This window comes from Pyxicephalus adspersus, chromosome 12, assembly GCF_032062135.1.
Source record: "Pyxicephalus adspersus chromosome 12, UCB_Pads_2.0, whole genome shotgun sequence".
NCBI lineage: Eukaryota > Metazoa > Chordata > Amphibia > Anura > Pyxicephalidae > Pyxicephalus > Pyxicephalus adspersus.
Genome location: NC_092869.1, coordinates 10,796,901 through 10,818,462, shown reverse-complemented (window position 1 = coordinate 10,818,462; position 21,562 = coordinate 10,796,901). Strand labels below are relative to the sequence as shown.

Below are 21,562 nucleotides of genomic sequence, written 5' to 3'. Positions count from 1 at the left end.
CTTGTGGGAAGAACAAGGCTAATTACCCCCATGTTAAGAAGCTTTGCTAATATGCTCCCATGCGTACTTGATTGATTCCAAAAGCTGCTGGTAATAGCTCCTTGGATAATTCTTTCAGCTCAACAAACTTGTTTTTCTAATGTATCTTGGGATTAAAGAACTAACAATCTGTCTGTTTTAAAAAAGGTTTAGTCTTGGAAGAATTTTGGTTACAAAGACAAAAACATATAAAGACTTTCAAAGTTAACTTTACCCGGAAGTCAGGGATACCGCCAGAGTTTTCTGAGCTTCATACAACCTACACATCAGAGACTGGAAGTCTCCCACTTACCTTTACCCCATGTCTAATACATTTGTTGTTAGCATCTTAGTGTAGATATATTTAAAAATTCTATGGTCAGAAGAACCTTCCAGAGAACGTTAAATCGTTAGCAAAAGCATATTTATAATAACATATCTTAACACTGGATTAGGATTAAAAGAGTTATAGACCCTCCAGAAATGAATGTTGAGCTACCTCTTTAAATAGTCAAAATATGCTAAATTGCATTGTAGCTTAACAAAAAAAGAGGGAATATTCAAGGCATGAAAAAACAGTACATTGCACATCTCACATTGTTTAAGCAAAGTCCGTTGCTAAAAGAAAAGAGAAGGGGCAAAGAAAAAATATTACACATCATCATATCAACAAATTGAAAGTAGAAAGAGTCGGAGGTGGCGTCTAAACGCCGGTGTTTCCTTGTGATAGGTCCGACTACCCCACATAGCATTGAATTTATTTTGGGTGCCCATAAGAAAAAAACTTATGACATTGTCAAAGTACAAAACATTTATGAAATCAGGTTCAAATGCATATTTATTTTACTGTAGGTTGCTCCAGAGCATATTGCAAACTTCTGCTATGTGCCCAGGAATGGCAAACTGCTCCACAGGTCAAGACCCTTGCATTTGCTGTGGTGCTTCCTCTGGAGGAGGAAAAGCAATTGAGTGGCTGAAGCAAGTTGTTTCAAGGAACCGTGCCAAAACCGCAAAACAAATGCAAGCAACATGCAAACGCTTGCACAAAATGGCTGCCCCCATTAGGTTGAATGAGAGAGGTTGAGAGTGTGATGGAGCGCTGGGGTCTGAAATTAACCAAACTCTCTGCTATAATACTATTAGTGCATCTAAAATGGCTACAAGATTTCAGAAATGTGCAAAGTTATATTAAGCATAACCCTCCCATAGCACAAGCCAACCTTTAATATATCTAAAGTGTATAGAGCTGAATCACAGTAATATAATGACAGGTAAGTGTATAAAGAGGTCTAGTTCATAACCAAGTCTTTTTATCTTTTGGATCCCAATCATTTACTCATTCTTGGTATTTATGCATGCTAGTGAGAAGATTTTTTTTGGAAAGACTACCTACAAGAGTAGAGTCAGAGGCAAGTACATCCCAGACACATAACACAACATCTACAAGCTATCCCCCATCTCTATAAGCTGCAGCAAAATCCTCAATAACATATAACATTTTTTAAGATGGAGTAGATGGAGATGGAGATGGAGTACCTACTGTTAACAAGAACTGGTAGTCTCTTGTGTGAGCTGCCCCTAAAAGATAAGTTTTACAGTTAATGTTTAAATGTGACTGAAATGTAGTGTTCCAGCATCAATGGGAAGACTCTGCAAGAAAAAAATAGGTAACTAATATTATTAGGAGGTGATAGGCAGTGATTCATGTATTATGGAATAGATCTGTGGGGACAGGCTGTGATTCATATATTATGGAATAGACCTGTGAGAATAAAGGCGAACACAGACAGATATTAGACAGATATTAGGTACTGAAGGCATGATTGAATGGTGAAATTATGGTTTGTGGTATTACTGGCATATGATCGCACATTATTTTCCTTGCAGATACTGCACCTTATGAGCTTGTAATGGTGTAAGTAATAGAGATTTGTAATGAGACATATAAATACTTTAAATGTCTGACTATACTGTCTGTGATTTGCCATCTCTGTAGAGCTTCAACCTAATGAGATCAATGTCAAACCAATGAACCAAAGGTATTCATCAAGAAATAAAGAGTAATGTAGCATCTGAGCACTACAGAAAGTTCAATTTTTTTTCTGAATTTTAAGAAGATTTGTAAAGGATCCTGGTAAATCTATTTAATAAGTCACAAAATGTGAATAGAGCTTTTTACTTTTTTTGTGACTTATATTTTCAACCCAGATAAAGATCGCTAAAATCTGACATTTACAGATATACAAAAAAACTTAATAAAAAGAGCTCAGTTGTATTGCCAACAGAAAATGTTAGGGTTATTTTCAACAGGTGAATGTGGCCCTTGTCAATACAAAGAGGATATTTGGTCATCCTCGAATTCTTTGGGATTTGAAACATAAAACACTAATCTAGGTAATCTGTGGCTCATAAAGGTTCACAAAAATTCAGTATGATATGTTTTAGACCTTTGAGGGAGAATGGTTATTTTAGAAAAGTGATATGGCAACCAGATATGACTTTTAGGTATGTTTAATGCCTTCTACAAGAGAAGTGAATTCGATATCGGATTTTCAAGCATTGGAAAATTTTCTGCAGCAAATATAATGCATCGCTGTTTACTGCATGTTAAGCAGGAGGATTTTATCATATGACTATTGATCTTTTAAACTGGCAATTAAATAAATCCCTTAATAAATCTGTGTAAGTTGGGTAGTGAGATCGATGGATGTTAATCAGTAAGTAGAGCAAGTAGAATGGGGATATTGTAAAGGTTTTCCGAATACTGTGAATATATAGGGACTTCTACATTTTTTAGTAAGTTGTTAAATGCAAAAGACAATTGGAAAAGGTGACAGCAGAAAGCTTCAATTAGTGCCTTTGTCAATTTCAAAAATAACGTCACCTATGTATACCCATCACCAGGGTAATTCGGACCTGTCAGCCTTTCCAACCTTCCCCATTAACCAAAATTATCTACCTCCCCACTCCCCCCAACCTGCTTATCAACCAAATCCCACCAAAAATACACAGACACCAACTTGCAGTTAAATTGACTGGCAAGCTGCCATTTATTTTAACAAATAAATAAGAAAATAAATAAATAGCCATAAAATATAAATATTAAATAAACAATAAATAACAAACAAATAAATACCAACAAATAAATTCCATAATAAAGCTTATTAACCACAAACCAAAATTAACCCCCATAATGTTAACATCCCTGTTTAAAACTTCAACAACCAAGCTGCAGGTCTCAGAAGGAATAATTCGTACTCCTCCAGAATTTAAATCCAAAATCACCACCTTGGCCCCTAGCCGCCTCAGGAGCCATAACCATCAGACCCCCATAAAGGGGGACCCTACCACTGAGGATCCTTCTTGCCACAATTCACCACTTTACCATGCCCAGGATCCCTGCCTTCCAGGACCCCAACTTCCACCCATAAAACAAACCAAACCACTTACCCAAAATCAAGGAGGGCGGGCGGGTTAACGCTCTCTACCTAAAAGAGGACCTCCCACTTCCGACTCCCCCATTTTAAAACCCCAATTTCCATAATCGCCTCCTCCTTAACTCTCTAGCTAACACTGCCCCTCCCTACCCTACTCGGACCACTTAACCCTTTCCTCCCCTATGCTGTGGCCTCACACCCTGTCATGCAGGCCCTGCGCCTAATGTTATACGGTCACAGGCCTCTCTTTACCAAAGAATCAAAACACATTAAAGGACAGTATTACATAGCTTCTCCAGGTGGGATATTAAATTGTTAGAAGGTCTTATAGAAGAGGTATGACAGGATGAGGGTTTATCCAGAAAGACGCTGATTAATACCTTCTAGTATATCTTCCGTGTCTAAGGTTGGCCACATTCCCAGTATAAAGCTTAGTGACTCTACAATTGCAGAGCTTTTGTTGGGCTCCATGGGGTCTGACTATGAATGTTGGCTGGTTATGTAATGCTATTTAGTTTAGGATGGTCGTTTCTAAATATCCTGGCTAGTGTAGATAAGGTCACAAGTTAAGATACTTAGATTATTCTGACACTTGAACAAAATAAGAGGCCGAATAGGAATGTGTTTTATTGTGTTTCTGTATATACTATTAATATGACTGGGGCTCTATTGGATACATTTTTATTGTTTGCTTATGTTACATGGGGTAATATTTGAGACTCAGACTAGTAGCTTTATTTTCACCCATTTATGTCAATGCTAGGTTGAATGATCATCAATAGATCTAGAACGCAAGGACGGCTTGATGAGTGGACTTGCTCCATTCTATCCAAAATGAAAAAGGCCTCTTGTTTGAGTTTTTTTTAACTTGATTAAATATAGTATGTGATATAATATTAATATACAAAACCTACCAAGAAAAGTCTGCCTAAACTCTTTTTACAACATGAGTATTTCCTTAATTAAAATCTGTGTTTTTAAAAAAAAGAAAATTACTCCAATGTGATATAGGAATATAACTGAGAATGTGTTCAATCTGCATAGTCAAAAACATGTAAAAGTCTAATAAAGGAGGAAAAATGCTTGTTTTAGGAATATGAGCAGCATAAAGCACTGTGTAAGCATTAAAACATACGCAAGGGTTTAATTACTAGTCTGATTCACGCTACTCTGGCTAAGAGGGAACTCCTAAAGGGCTTGTGAAACCCAGTGGGCTATAGATCTAAGTACTCAGGCTAATGAAGAAAAATGGGCGGATTTTAAACTTCATCTCGCCAAAGCATCAATCAAACACCTAATCAAAGAAAATTCATATTCACGCTAGGTGGTATTTATGATCGTAGCAAGAAACATAAATATATTTCTCTTATAATTGCAATGGGAGACACAATGTAGCAGACTGGATTTATAACCTGCATACATAAAGATAATTATTTTTTAAGAAGACATGAACCAAAGGCATGTATACCTAGGGTCTACTTATAGGAGTGAATGACTTTTAGCAAACATTTTGTAGTGTTGAATCAAACACTGTCATTTAAAACACACTGAAAATTCACTTGCAGAAAATGTTTGATGAATGGCATATTCACTGCTTTATAAATAGATCCCTTAGTGTGCTTACCAGCATTATAGACCAGAAGCAAATAAAAAGTTTGCAAGGAGAACATTAAATCTGAACCTATCAAAATGCTAACAATAAAAAGATTATTAAAGGCTTTATTTATATCCATCCATGTGTATTTTTTCATGTAGTTTTTACATTCATTGTCAACAATAATGCTGCACCATTTGCTTTCATTTTCATCAAAAGGCCATATAATGAACTTGGACAAAACAAAAAATAGGCAATGCATGTCAACACATGACTCAGATGTGAATTGGCATCGTTTCAGCCAATGGCTAAATTAGTATATGCATTTTTGTGTGTTAAAATGCACAAGTGTCAATGGGTCTAAAAGACTAGTCCACATAGTCTCCATCCCCATTCCCCCTTCCATTATTGAGCATGTTCTCATTTCCCTAATGTATTCTCTAATATATGAAAAATAAAAAATCGTTGAATAGTTTACCACCTTGTAATGGATACACCTGAGTCCCCTAGAAATATAACCAGATTCGTGAGACTTTAATTCAACATATTCCTTATTAAAATCACATCACCACATTATATGGACATTCAATATACACAAAAAAAAAATTAGGATCCTGTGCATTGAACATCCAACTACTAGTTAGGTTCTAGTGTGCTAGGTCAGTTTCTATGTGTGAAAATACCCACCATAACCTTACCATTATAATTTTTGTCTCTCATTCATTTACCATTTCTATGTTGTCCACTGAATCTCCATTACTTGGGGTTTGTGTCTCCTCTATTTTTATTCTAAGCTTATAAGTCCATTGGTAATAGGTAAAAAATTGAGCCACAAAAATCTGATATAGATAAATAGATATTTGGTTATATGCATGGAACATCACTTGCTACTTTTGGAAACATAAAGTGGATAGTAGTATACCACAAAGCCCTTTCATACGTGTCCATCCTGGTGCATTACGTTAACTTGTGTTATGTATTGGATTCATGAGTGTTTTGGTAGGACAGTCCATGCTTTAACATTCATTTCAGTAACACACATGGTTTTGTGTGTGTTATCACAGCACACTGCACTGGACAGATGCATATAGGCCCTAAGTAATATTTATAGCAATGTTGCTGATGTGAGAATATAGCCACTTGATCTGTCCATTTTTGAAAAATCCCCTTTATCTAGTGGTAGGCTCCTAAAAAGAAATCTAAAGATCTGCTCTCTAATATTTTGCTAAAACCTGTCTCCATGTGCAAGCTGCTGCAAACATACAGCAAAAGCAAACCCACTCCTGCACAGCTTGCTAAATAGGCGCCCACTCCCAAAATAACAACCCCCTCCAAAAGCTGTCCTGCACCGGCCAATAAGAATTGTACTTTTCCCAATCCTATTCAAAGTTTTATTTTTTATATAAAAAGTGCCAATTCTATCTAGTGCTGATTAGTGAGAAGCTTCCAGAATATTTGGTTTGCTCAAATCTGCTCAGCTTTTATTGGTGGAACATTGCCTGGCCCTGAAACCTGAGGATTGTTAAAGGGACTTTGATGGAAGTTATGCCTGTATGGTGAGGTCTGATCTGAAATGCCATTGACTTGCTGGGCAGCTTTATATTACATCCATCTGAGCAGCTGTAGCCTCAGGCCTGCTCAATAGTGTACTTTGTTATGTATATATGTTATTATCATTTTTTTTATAATTATCAAAAACAATTTACAAAATTTGAGAGAATAAAAAGTTCACTGTCATGATTTCCATGTGTTACACAGTATCTAAAAATATGAGATCCAAGTGTAAGCAGGCCTTTCATTTTCAGTCTGAAAATAGAAAAGTTCTTTAAAAAATTGTTCTTCATTTTGTCTTACTTAAAATTACAAATACAAATACAATAAATATATTCATTGATTAGGACATGTAACATTACATATGAAATGTTGCTTTTATGTATTACCATTTGCAGACAAACATACAAATAATATGTTATGCTGAAATGATCTGAACCCTGGGCTCCATCTTCATTCTGGTTCAATGGCGGAAGATCGAAACACCAACCAGACAAGCTGTATTATTTAGAACCAGGTCAGTGTTTGTAATCAAGTACCGTTTTTAATGTGTAATATGGAGGTATATAGGTGTGTAAGTGTATATTATTATAATATAAAAATATATATAAATATATATATATATTTTTTTTTTAATAGGATCTAATTATAAAAAAGGAACAAATCTTAGGTAAATAGTGTGTGATTGGGTAAACATGTCCCTTTATGATTACATAGACCTCATTTACAGTTTACTGATTTCTGTTGTTTTGTATTATTGCATATAAATGCATGTTTTCTCTTTGTAATATTATTTTTTGCCACAAGATGGCAGTGCATTTCACAATTTCATTCTCATCTCACAAGTGCTGTCAGCAATAGAGAAGCAGCAATTTAATGAAAGTTCCTGTGCATGTGGGTTATCTGTGAAATAAAAAAAAAAAAACAAAGTCCAGTATGACACCAAGAGTCGGTATGACAGTAAAGAAAGAATTTTTTTCCAGAAGAGAGGTCACCCGGAAAAACCCATTTTTTTCTCAGTACAGGGTTTCTTTTAAAATTTGCCAAAAAGTTGTTTTCAGATAGTAGCTCATAAACTTTGACTTTTGTGGGAGATGAATACATGTATTAGTCTTTGAATATTGTAGACTAAATAAAGCTGATTTGAAAATGTATTTTCCATATATTTTAAATTCTAATTTTGTTTTGTGTTCATCTGTTCTTTTTTTATAAGAAAGAATGTTAAAAAGTTATTCATCTAGTTTTAATCTGGAAACAAAATCAGTGGGAAAAGTGCAGGGAGTTTCTGGCTGCTGTGGCGATTAATTACTTCTCACTTTTAAAGCTGAACTCTGGGTATGTATAATAAACATGCAGCTGTCTATTTTTATCATTATGATATCATTATATCATTACATTTCTTTATTTTCAAATGCAAGTGGTGTAAGTACCTAAGAAAGTGTAAGTATCAGACTTTTGCATTCTACTCTACAGCAGAGTTTAAGCAGGAAGAGGAAAAAGCATCATGTCAATCTCACCAATCCACTGCTTTTCTGTTTACTGCACAGTCACAGACAGAGGACTGGTATAACATCTAGTTAGATCCTAGAGAAAACTTAGGTTTTCTGTTCTGCTAGACAGGACTATGCTATGTTTTAAATAAAGGATTTGTATTGCTCTACATCTAGTTCTGAGATTTTGCTCTTTTTGGATGTTGGATTATTGGATGTCCTCTCCCCTATAAGCAAAAAGCGCAGTCTTAGGAGTGAAGCTGCAATTGCAAAAGCACTGCTGCAACCTGATAGCCCCAAACTCATACTGTGATAGTTATGCACCTGCATGCATACACTAAACACACATACACACATTCCTGCTGCTTCCATACCCGTCTTTCGGCACTATATGCCAGGCGGTCAGGCTAAATCCAGCAGATACAGCCAATTAAAATCTTTTGGCCACTGATTCATACAGACAAATACCTCCTCCCTCCTCTGTGCCACGCTGACAAAGTGACAGCGGAAGATGAGATGAAAGGCACAAACAGCAATACATAATGTAAAAGGGTCAACTCTCTCCCCTACAGTGATAGTTTTACCTTGCTTGCTGCATACTTCCAATCGCCAATCAAACCCTTAGCATGTCTTTGGTTCCCGACCATCCCTTTGAGTCTGTCTCTGATAGCATTTCATTGAAGTGCATGTAAAAATAAATACGAACTGTGGCCCACTGGGGATGAGTTCCTTTACATCAATAATTACATTTACTCCTAATACTTTTAACTATCATATTTTAATTTAGGAATTTGCTGCTAGTACACATTAATCCATGATAATTACTTTTGGCAGCAAAGTACCAGCATATGGAATGACCAGTAGAAGGTCATCTATATGTAACAAGTTTTGCTTCTCCATTTTTTAGTTTTAGACTATAGTAGATAGGGAGTCCTATCTGGTGCTGGTACTAAAGCCATACATTTTAATACGCACATGTTTTTAATAAAAAAGAGATATTTTTGTAATAATGTATTACTGAAAAAAATATTTTAGATATGTTGCAGAGGGTAGGTATCATGTCACCCTATGAATTATCTTTTCAGCAGTATTATCACTTCTGCTTTTCTATTATCAATTCAGCTGCCATAAAGTTTTCTCTAGTTGTTCTACTTTTTTTTTTTTTTTTTTATAAAAGTAGACTTATGTTTCACTATAATATAATATTGCATATGTCTAGATCCGTAGTGATTAAATGTACAGGTCAATAGTTAGGGCTTACTGCAAAATCATTCCAACTTTTAGTAGTATTGACATTGTTTCCCTATCCATAGCATCCAGAAACTCAATTTATTGCTTATTTTCATTGAATATGTTTATATAACAAAAAGCCAAATCTAGGTCAAGGATTTACTGAATAACTATCTAGGCCAAATGTAGTGGGCCCAATAGTGTTTCATAATATTAAATATAAAGGAAGAATCAACTCTATTGCCTGAATACAAAAAAGCTGCATGTCACTATCTGGATAAAAATGTTTCATGAACTGTTGCAAACCAAACATTTTCAAGAATTTTTTGGCTTCCAAAGGAATTCTAAATATGAATTGCAGCTGGCCCGCCACTGCATTGAAATAGCGCTGCTACTACTATTCCCGCAGTGGCCTCTCTGCCTATGCGTGGTCCCCCATTGGACTGTTTTATAGACGCAGGGAACTGTAGTAGCGGTGCTCCTTCTCTAATATAGGCATGTGCCAGACTGAATGTGAAGCAAAAGCGCTTTGTTTCCATATGAAAAGGTTTTTCCTTGAGAAGGAAAACTTCCCTAATTTTTTCAAGTTTAGACGGCGACTTTGTCTACGTTTTTAATTTTGGCCCTCCTTGTATTTGAGTTTGACACTCCGTAACCGTAACCTTTTATAAATACAGTCTACATGGTACCACGTTCCAATTTTTAAAAGAACTGTTTTGTTAAAAGGCAGGAAATTTTATCTCCCCGTATATTTTTTATGAAACGTTTAAATGTTTTAAATTTATATTTTGGGGTGGCTTTTCCAAACTGCACTATTATTGTTCTTATCCCCTTGGGGATCATAAACCTTTACATTACCCTATTCTCACATCATGAGTATGGAGGACCTAGCAAAGAAGAAGGGTAGAAGAATGCGGGTTTAAAGTATCAGACATATACATTAGGGGAGCACTCTGAAAATATTTATCCCTATAGCTTAGTGATTGCATGAAAGTGGCAACTGAACAACTGTAAGTACCTCCAAATATTTTTTTTACTTCTTCCATTTGTTGGAGTAATACGCAGGGTGTGGCTCCCTCCATTGCAGTCTCATTTTGATATTCACATATGATAACATTCTGTGAAATGTGATGATGGAAAAGAGATATAGAAATTTTATATCTCAAGCCTTTTGTATTTAATTCCTCCTGCCTGATGGCAATGTACTTCCTAAACCTTGAGCCTCATTTTGCACATGTGCAGTGTGAAAACTTCTGAGGCACAGCTCCTACTAAATTTTGGGTGAGATTTGATGATGTCACTATTGTGATTCTCAGTGCTCTAAGTGATTTGCTGGAGAGCCTGCATTGCATACATTTCCTTGCTTCAGCTTTATCCATTCTGTACATGTGTTTTGTGAACATCTCCTGCTCCTGCTTAATTAGTCCCCCACCAGTCTTAAAGAAAGTAGCCATCAGAGCTGCTAATAAAGGAGGAAGCAAATCCTTGTCTTTGTTAAATTGTTGCTTCAGGGTGCTACATGGAGATATAATATGGAACAAGGAATAGTATACATGATAAACAAATTTTTTAAATGTCTAAACTTTTTTGAAACCTTTTTTGCAGTCAAACTATACAATAAATATGTTACCGGCTTGGTATTTGCTTTGGAATAATATATAAAATACATGTATTTTATTATATTCATGAACAAGTGTCCACTATATGTTTACAATTCTGAACAGCTTGCATATATTCTAAAAAGAAAAAGTCAGCTTTAGCTGGTCCCACAAAAAACATTACCTGTGAGGCAAACACAACCAGGTGTTTTTTTCATGTTAGGGACAGATTTCTGCAATCTAAAACATAGTCTGGCATGGCACTGCAATGATTGATATGCATGCTGAAAGGTGGGTGTTCCTTTATACTTACCCACCATTGCATATCCCCCCCAGGGGTGTAGTGGGGCGGGAACGCGTAGGCACGGCGTGCCCTCACTTTTTTCGGGGAATGAGGCGTTTACGCATGCGCACTCGAAACGCATAAAATTTACTATTACCATGCCCCCTCTTATTTTTTTTACGGCTACACCCCGGATCTCCCTCCTAATGTTTGCTGCTTGCCATACCTCTTAGACAGATACAAACAGTGACACTGGAGGAGGAGAGGACCCTGCCCAGAAAAGCTTTCATCTGACATTTGCAATCCCTATTTGATGTACAGCTTTGTTTCTAAATGTGAGATTTCTTTTTTTTTGGAAGTTATCTGCAGCGTACCTCTGACCAACTGATGTGATAAAGATTTCAAGCTCAGGATTCTGCATATGTACTCTACATTTACCTTCCTATAACAAATCAAACCCTTACAATGTACAGTGAATCACATGTTTATACCAAGAAGTTAAAGGGGATCAAGGAAAAGTGAGAAAATATTATTGTTTTATATATATTGTTATGCAGTAATTAGGACAAACATGTTGATTTGTTCTTCATGGGCATAGCGCAGTTTTAAAGTCTCTGTAGAAAGAGAGTTGCAAAACAATAAAGAAAAGTCAGTAGGTAAAATAATTATTTCCTATTGATTTTAAAGTGTTTTTGGTACTTTGCCTTAGTAAATCTGGCTGACTGTGTTTGGCAGATTTACATTAAAATACAGCACATGTTGTAAAAATTAAATGAACCTTTTGCAATTGATTTCCCTGTTTGGCCTATAATGTAATGTAAAATCATATATTCACAAGAATCACTTGACATGGGAAATACTATGATGCAGCATATAGTCTATGACCAGGAATGCTGGTATCACATTATTACTAATCTATAAAGGGCTTTCCTTTAGAGCTGTTTCCTGTAACAGCAGATACTCCCATCCAGTACTGGTTGCCACTGCTAAGCCCCTGAGAGCAGAATTAAGTCAAGGACAGAGCAGACCTACAGAATTAAACACTGGTCTGTGTGTCGCAGAATTTGTACAGCTAAAATGAGTTAGACAGTAAGTCCTAAATAGTGTTGAAGGTTCCCATGTCCTGATACTAAAAGTGGTTCAAGATTTAGGTATGGGGCAGGTAGGCCAATTCTCTGTCCTGTCCCAAAAGTAGCAATGATTCTACCAATTACTTAAAAGATATTTGTAAAAAAAAATTTAAATATATATATATATATATATATAAATATACACACAGTATATATTTCTCATATAAGATATGGACACAAAATAGAACAAGAATCATCAAAGAAGAGAAGAATTTTTAAGCACCCCAGTCAAATGAGCAGTAGTGTTCAGCATTCAATTAAAAACTAGTCCGCATTCAGCTGCTAGATTTCTGACAGGATATTGTGGATATTCTGGGTTACAGTTTTGAAATATGCTTCCTCTACTATATTATTAAATAATCAGAACAATGGTCATATTTTATTATCTGATTAGCAGTGAAGGGCTATTGCATTTTGCAATCAAATAATCCCAATTATGGCATCTTAACTTCTGTACTTTTCAGACTTTTCTCGCTCCAATATTGTCATCCACTACCTTCATATTTTCTATGTTCACTCCCGTGTTATCCCATATGACTCTTTTTGGACCCAAATGCCTTTTTTATCTGTCAAGTTCGGCAAAGCCTTAAAGGAAAGACTTACTGGGAAAACAATGAGTTGCCATTGCTCACCCAATCTACTGAAGAGTCAGGCTAAATAAATGTAAATGAGCTAAATGAATTTTGGTCTGAGCACCTTTTAGGTCAGTGACTTAAAGTGGAACTAAAGTCCCACTTTGCAAATTTGCAATTCAGACAGGTGGTTATTGCAAAAAGGGACAGGCAATGGAAAAATACAATGTTACTGTATATGCAAAAAGGGACAGGCAATTTCCCTTCTGCAATATCTACTGTTACCTGCCTGATCGCCGCCCAGCCATCAAATTTTGCTGAGCTGTGTTACCTTCCTTGTGTGTTCTGGGTCAGAATGAGCTCTTGCGTGGGAGTTAAATCCCAGCTTGACCAATTAAGATGGCTGAAGATCAGGATACGGAAAGAAAGAAGAGAGAGTATGGCAGCACCAATGACAGATTGGGGACAGGTGAGTATTGATGAGTTTAGATCCACTTTTAAGTACTGAAGCCACAGATGACAAAACAACTTGTATTTCCAAACAAAATGTAATCATGCTTATTTGGTCTTCCCTGATAGCTTCCCTTAATTAACATACTAATTGCTAAGTTTCTGAGCTTATCTATGTGATACAGACAGATCATGGCTGGTGTGTGGGCCAGAAGGGCTAATAAATTTAACAGAACTAATAAATCTTTTCCCCAACAGGTGCACAGAGAGCAGTGACAGCGCTTCAAAGGTTCTAACTTCGCCACTCCATTAAAAAAGTTTTTTTTAATTATTATTTAACAACCTGTTGGAAGAATTTACCTTTAGATCCAATTCCCATCATTAGGAAGTGTGCCAATGCCAAGTGCCAAATGCTGACAAGGATCTCAAACCTTTGTTTATTTTCTCCAAAATAAATTAAATAAATATAACACACATGAGTTTGTGATTCACATCTCCACAACAGGGAAGTCACTCACCTGGATTCTTTCCCACACATGTCGATCATTGTCCTGTCTCTGGATGTCCCACATCAACCTCTGTATAAGTGCTGCTTTGTTCTGTCTCCCAGAGCTTGCTGACCCATTCAGGTGTGGAGTGGATCTTCCACTGCCATTGGTATATGAAGCGATGTCACTTTGGGTACTGGGAGAGAGACATCGGGGTGAACTGGGCCCAACCTCTGATCCTGAACTTATCTCCCAGTCCTCCACATCACGGAATGATGGCTGAGGCTCTCCAGGTGTAGGAGACACCAACTGTGAAAGGCTACCAAGGCGCAAGGCAAGAAGGTCTGTTTGGTGCAAGTGAGAAGGTAAAGCCAGGAACTCATCGGACCCATACCAGTTCTCTGTCCCTAAGTCTTTAGCTGGTGAGTCCAGCAGTCTATTATTCTGATGGTCTTGTTGACTTTCGTTTGGTGTGCTGCAGTGGGAGTGACTGGAGTTAATGGGGGATGCTCTACCATCAAGGCACTGATGCACTTGACTAGCATCTTCCCCCATATTCTGTGCTGTGTCATCCTCTTCAGGTACTTGGCTTTTAGATGATGGAATATTAGCAGAATATGTGGCTGTCACGCTAAGACTGAAGTGCTTGTTGGGGGATGTAGGGAAAACTGGTAGGGATGAGTTCATATCAATGGAAGTTAGACTGTCTGACTGCACCCAATCCGCCATATCATTCAAAAACAGTCCCCGTTTCGGTAGTGAAGGGCGAGTAGGAGAATCTCCACCATGATCACTACCCTCCTGTAGAGGCCTTTTTGGTGTGGTGCTTTCACTGGATAGGAAAGACTTGAGAGTCTGCTGCCCTTTCTCCTCTGGCTGGTAATGTGTTGACTGTTTCTCCATCGTAGAATTCAGTGGGGCTTCCTTATCAGAAACTACGCTTAGCAAACCAGGGCCTTTAACTAAATCTGGAAATTCTTGCTGCATAGCACTGTATGTCCAGTCTTCCAGGGGTTTAGCAGGGGGAGGCGGGGTGTCCTCCTCCCTGGGACTGTAGTCTGACAACTCGTAGGCAGTGATCCCACAATCCAGTGAGAGGTAATCTGGGGGGCATCGAATAGTCAGTTGACCTGTGCCATCAACTTCTGTCAGGGCATCAAGTCTATCCTGTAAAAGAAAAAAATATATTACCTAAATTTAAATTAGTTTTTTTTGTTTTTGTTTTTTTTTGCTTATATAGAATACAGTTGGAATACCTTTTATGTGATAACTATGAAAGAGTAGCTTTCAGTAATCCCTATTGTTTTAATGTTAAATCCCACCCAAACCCAAAACTACAAAAGGCAAATTCACAAACCAATTATGTAGCTATGGCTGCCTGCAGTGACCTCTCATGCCATTAGTTTAGAATCGTTCACCACCTACAAGTCCTACCTCCTTATGTAAACACATGGTTTCCACTGTAATGCAGAAATTTGGGGAAATATAATCAGACATCCCTTTATTCTTCACTTAGAACCTTCTCACAGGACAAATTTAAAGATGAAAAAAATTAATTGTAGTGCAGTGTGCATGCACAATAGACCCTTAAAACCAATATCCCGTCCATTACTTTAGCTTGTATACACTGTTTGTATTCACCTATCAATCTGCTTGCTATATTCATTTACCTTACCTTAGTTTTGGGTTACGCTTTCATTAGGGTTAGGTTGTAAAACCTGGGCATTATTTAAATTTATAGATCAGTTCTACCAGAGCTAATTTTATATCACCTGTAGGTGGAAATACAGGTAAATTATTACCCGGTACTATAAATTTAGCTTATATTTATTATACTGACTGGTTCAATATCACCCTCTTTTTCACTAGAACACCAGGGGTAATGACTATGGTAACAGTCTCATGTATTATTTAATCCAAGCTATAGTATGAAAGTAATAGTTGGCAGCCATGGCTGCCATCTCCATACTGTTCTCCTATCCTCTAGTTGTAATAAATGTGGCCCCACTTTCTTTACATCTGTTTTTTGGGTTTCTTGCCTCTTGGTCTTCCTTGGTGAATGCCTGCAGGATATCGGTCTGTCGTGTGTAGTTGCCGTTGCTGTCCTGTAGCCCTTGTAGTATCCTTTCCCTCAGGACCAGCACTGACACCCGGAGCTGGTGCCACAGAAGCTGCACAGTATGGATGTCCACAATCACATTGACAGAATAAGACAGCAGCTTCAGGGAGAACTCTGTGTCCAGCAAAGCATGGATTTGTTCCACATGATCTGAGATATCCTCACAGATCTCCTGTCATGAACAAAGAAAATCAATGTTACATTATAAAACAGGGCAGCTATGGAAAAAAACATAGCAGCTGATGGCCATGAACAATGAAAGATATGTATAATAGGTAGAGGAGAAGCCACTCACTCTTTGGAATGGGTGAATCTGATCCTTTCCAAAGAATTGCATTTCTTTGACATTAATTATCAAGAATTATCATTCTTTTGATATATATATGCGTGCCAATTTACCTTTTGTCAAATATCATCATTTCCTTGATTTATGGGTTGATGATTCCAAATAAACTTAACAAATTTGCATGCATATATGGTGGATTGTGAATAACTAAAAATCAGATTCACTCACTTTATCCTGCTGTAGATTATTTTGCTTATCTATATTAACATCCCCTATCAGTAAATCAGAAATCAACATTTACTAAGCACATCATTACAGTAAATTAGGTAGGAGTTGTTGGTAATGATTGGATCATATTAATATTAAATACATTATGTTAATAAAAGTGATTGGTGAAGTTTTGTACTGTATTTCCTACAAAATAGCCAAAAAATATGGTACTGTATGTGGTATAATTGCTTGCCATAGGTTACTGCACATCACCACCCCCTGCACTTTATTGTATTGTAACTGTTTTATTATTAGGGATCTCAATAAGGCAAGTAGCAAACTGTACTAACCCATAGCAAGCAATCAAAAGTCTGAGTCTGCCATATGATTGAAAAATTCATTCTAAATCTGCTTTGCATCATAATTACTGCTTTGTGCATTTTTGAATGAAATGTATAATAACATAATAAACAATAAAAACAAACAGAATAAAATACAAGCGGAACCCAAACAAAAATAAGCAATTCCAACCTTATTTGACCCCGAACAAATATTTGGAGTTGTGTCACCAGTAACGCTTATCTATACTACCGTGCTCTCGTCTATAACTTATTACATAGTCCACGCTGATGTGTGTAAAATGTAGTACATGTAACAAATACATATCTGACCCAAAGAGTTTGTCATCTGTTTAGCAAAGCTCCAGCCATGGCTGATCATGTGGGCTGTAAGCTGGGAATAGTGTGTGGCTCTGGGCAGCCCCTGGCTGTGTCTGTGCCTGTCCCTGGCTTTATGACACAAGAAGGCAGCTGCCATTATGCTTTCAGCTGTCAAGACATTTGCTTCTAAATTTCCCAAACATACTGAGCTGCATTATGTGCTCATGCAAACTCCTTCCTAACAACACAGCGACTTCTATTTACAGGGTCAACAACAGACGCAACAGTTTCCATTCACATTAAATCACATGCTAAATGCAAAATAATTACACATGATATACAGTATATGCTAAAATGTGTTTTATAAAATCTGGATATCTAGATAAAAGTGTTCATTTCCTAAAAAAATATTTTTGTATATCCTTACTAAATATACACACTATATACACTGAACTACAACGCACAATAGGGAGCACATATAGAACTGGAATACACACACACTGTACATACTGTACTGTAAATACAATAGATACAATAGAGATAGACAATAGAGAGAACACATGTACATTGCAGAATATATACACTGCGCACTGAACTGCAGCCTACAGCACACATGTACTGTGCAGGTATATACACAGTTTACTGTTCTCATTGTGTTACAATGGCTATCACGTACTGTGGAGGAATATACATTGCACACGTATCTGTAGCCTACAATACAGGCCACACATGTACAGTTCAGGAATGTACACTCCAACAATCTACAGCCTACAAAAGGACACACATACAGAACATAAATATACACAATGCACACTGACCTACATTATACAAAAGAGATCATACACGTACAAGAGGAATTTACACACTGTATACTGTTGTCATTGTGTCACACATGGTAGCATGTACAGTACAGGGATATATACACTAAAGACTGATTGGCGACTTACAGTAGAGGGCACATAAGTACAGTAAAGGAATTTACAACGCACACAGATCTGCAACCTACAGTAGAGGGCACATGTGTACAATATAGGAATATGTACATTGTGCACTGTTCTCCTTGTATTACAGAGGGCACCCTGTACAGTTCAGATGTATACACATTGTACACTGATGTTATTGAGGGCAGAGGGCACACATAAATAATATATGAATATACACATACTCTGTTCTTATTGTATTACAGAGGGTGAAGCGTACGGCACAGAAATATACACTCTGTACACTGTCCTCATTAAATAACAGTGGGTACTATGTGCAGAACAGTAGTATACACATTATACACTGTTTTAAAAATAAAAAAGCATGTACCCCTGTATGATACAGACATATACACAACTTTTTGGATCATACAAAGAAAACATATGTACAAGCCAATATACCCAGTGAACTGTTTTGAATCAAACAGTGGTGGGCCCATCCATACAGTACAGAAACATGCACAGTGTACATTGTCTTGATTCATACAATAGAGGGCACGCATGGTCAGTAGAAGAATATAGACACCATACACATTTTTGACCTGGTTATTGGACGCCAGCACAAGTCAATCCGAACCTGAAAATAAACCATGCATTTCCTACCTGACAACCATCTATGCCTTGACACCTGGTCTGTCAATCATGCCTGGGACCCAGAGCCTTGCTTGTATCTAGAAGAGCCCCTCAGTCTGAGCCATGGCTTGTGTGAGCCTAGTCTCTCACTGCCCCTCCCTGGGCTAATAATAGGAGCTGATTTCTCACCCAGGGGAATGTGAGAGAAAAAGGGAGAGGAGACCCTGTAACCCCAAGCTGTGCAGTAGACTGGCAGACTTCACAGTCACATTACAGGAAAGATATAGCATTAACCTATCTTTTGCTGCAACACATTTTATTAACCAGAGTGACAGCTGAACAATTAAATACTCAGGAGATCAGTTTACAAACAATATTTAGCTTCTGAATTTAGGGCAGACCAATAGAATAGGAAGGAAAAGAAGATGTGTGTACTGTGCAGAGAAAGATACTTAAACATTTTTTTTAGGATAATTTTCAATAAGCAGTTAGTCCCTTCTCCCTATACATTGTGAAGTCCATACAACAAATATTGAAATTAGGAGTCAAAATACCTGCTGCAGAGTTCTTCATCTAATGCACTACACAGATTGTGCAGCGTACTCCCCACTTCTGTTGTATCCTGATCCTCCCATTTCAGCTATTTGCTTTGTTTCGCAGTCATTTACTTGCAGCTTGATGTGTAGGCATTTACTAGAGTGGTCTGCCTTCAATAGTCTGTGTGCTGATTCAATGGTCAAGAGCTGTGAGAAATGTGAGCAAGAAATCCTGTCCTTACTGACGTTTCCTATTGTCACAGTCAGTGGAGTTACAAAGCAGTTTTGTGGTCATGGTAGTACAGGGTTGTACCACCTGTGATAACAAAGTGCCTGCACAAGCACAGATGCAATGCAAAGGAGCTGAAGTATGTGATTTATTGTGCTGTTAGCAGTGGCAAAGAAGACTGATAGCAAAGGATAGAAAAACTGTTTGGGTGATGAACCTACCATAGGGGGAGAGGTATGGAGAAAGTATTAGTTTTGGCTGTAAAAAAAAGAGAATGTCTGCAGGACACAGAGAGATTGTGCAGACATAAGATTGTAGGCTATTTTAACAATGGCATGCTAGACCAGGCAAATCCTCCTTGGTATCCTTAGACAATCCACAAACCATCCCAGCTATCCTATTATCCCCAGCATTGACTTGCACTTCTGGGTGCTATTTGACACATACATATAGCTACATACAGAACCTGGTATAACCTGGCAGAACCCGGCAAAGGTTGGGTAAGCAGCTGTTAGGTTATAAACAAACTGTAAAAGGTACTTTTTTTTTAAAAGGAGCTTTGGTTGTTTACATTGTTGTTGCAAAAAGTTTACCCTATGGGTGAATAGACGCAAATACCTACCTCCCTTGCTCTCTGCATAGCTTACTGCTCTTCCATTGTATAGAACTCCTTGTAAAGAAATCCTGGCCAGAAGCATGGCATTGCAGGTGCTAGAGCAAATGCACACTGCCAAGTGTATTGGTTTCAGAACAGTTATGATTACTTTACTTTGGAGTAGTGTTCAGCATCATGTGAAGTGGAGTATACAAAACTATTTATTTCCATCTATTACAAAGTGAGTTTTTTAGAAGAACATTATTTAAGTAAGAGAGTCACTTTAACCTATCAACATTCTTTCAAATTGCTGGTGAAACTACAGCATGTGTAGGTTAAAGGAGCGCCTGGAGGAAATGGGAGCATATGCAGAAAATTAAAAAAACCTGAAGAAAATAGAAGCACTTGGGGGGAATGGGGGCACTTACAGAAATCTTAAGAATTTTAAAGAACATGGAGGAAGTGAGAGCACCTAGAGAGAATGGGAGCATCTAGAGAAAATGAAAGAACCTGGAGGAAATAGGAGCACCCAGAGCAGTGGTCCTGAACCTTTAGGACGTCAGGGACCACTAAATTTACGGACTCCGGACCACACATGTGTGGGGAGCCGGGTGTCACTCAAAGGAGAAGAAACTTCCCCCAGAACGATGTCATGATGCCAGAACCCTCCCACTCTCCCATCGCAGGCTCAGACATCCAGAGACACAACCGGACCACTGCCTTGAATCTGCGATGCATACAGGTGACATGGTCCAGGGCTCTGGCCGGAGGGTCCCTTGCAAGCGGGCTTCTTCTTCTGACCCCGCTGGGGGATGCACCGGTCAAAGCCGTGGACCACAGGTTGGTGACCGCTGGTCTCTGTGCTCAAGCAGGCCAGCTGTCAGATGGAAGGTGGTTGGGGACCCCTGACCTAGAGGACATGGAAGCTCCTGGAGGAAATAGGAGGATCTGGAGAAAATGAATAAACCTGGAGAAAATGGTAGCACGTGCTAGCATGTGGAGGAAGTGGTGGTACCTGGTGGAAATTATTGCCATATTGACAACAAATATAATAATTTGAGTATGAATGCAGCCCAGAATTTCTGACATAATTTTGACAAGTTTTGCTGCATGCTTCATCTGGGTCTGCGTGTGTAGTTTTTAAGTCATACTAGGGATTGTAATTGGAAAGTTCCTGGCTATATATACAGTAAGTCCATGAATAAAGGAAATGGTTAGAGAGTCGTTGAGCATTGTCACGCTTGGGGAGACAGGGCCATTGGGGAGCACTTTGACTTGCACAGAAATGGTGTGAGCCCTGAGAAGGGCCAAGGCGCAGAGTCTAAGCAGTAACCAGGTCTTCTCCAGGGCCTCTAGTGGTGAGGATGTTGCGCTGCTGGTTACTGCCAGTTTGCGGGGCACACCAGGGTGGGCAAGAAGATACACGGTACCAAATCACTAAGCAGAAGAATTGTCAAGGAAGGCCAGGATGATGGCAGGCAGCAAGCAAGAGAGGTCTGGTCACAAGCCAGGGGTCAAATACCAGGGATCCAGG

At 38.0% G+C, this 21,562-nt stretch overlaps 1 protein-coding gene across 1 annotated transcript in view; it reads right to left on the bottom strand.

The window, feature by feature from the left end:
* AKAP6 (A-kinase anchoring protein 6) overlaps nucleotides 1–21,562 on the bottom strand; it is a 122,624-nt gene that overhangs the window by 83,557 nt on the left and 17,505 nt on the right. The window contains exons 3-4 of the mRNA XM_072427729.1: nucleotides 15,881–16,132; nucleotides 13,872–15,008 (exon numbers count right to left, since the gene is read on the bottom strand). Coding sequence (XP_072283830.1) covers nucleotides 13,872–15,008; nucleotides 15,881–16,132 — 1,389 coding nt within the window. The remainder of the gene's footprint in view (nucleotides 1–13,871; nucleotides 15,009–15,880; nucleotides 16,133–21,562) is intronic.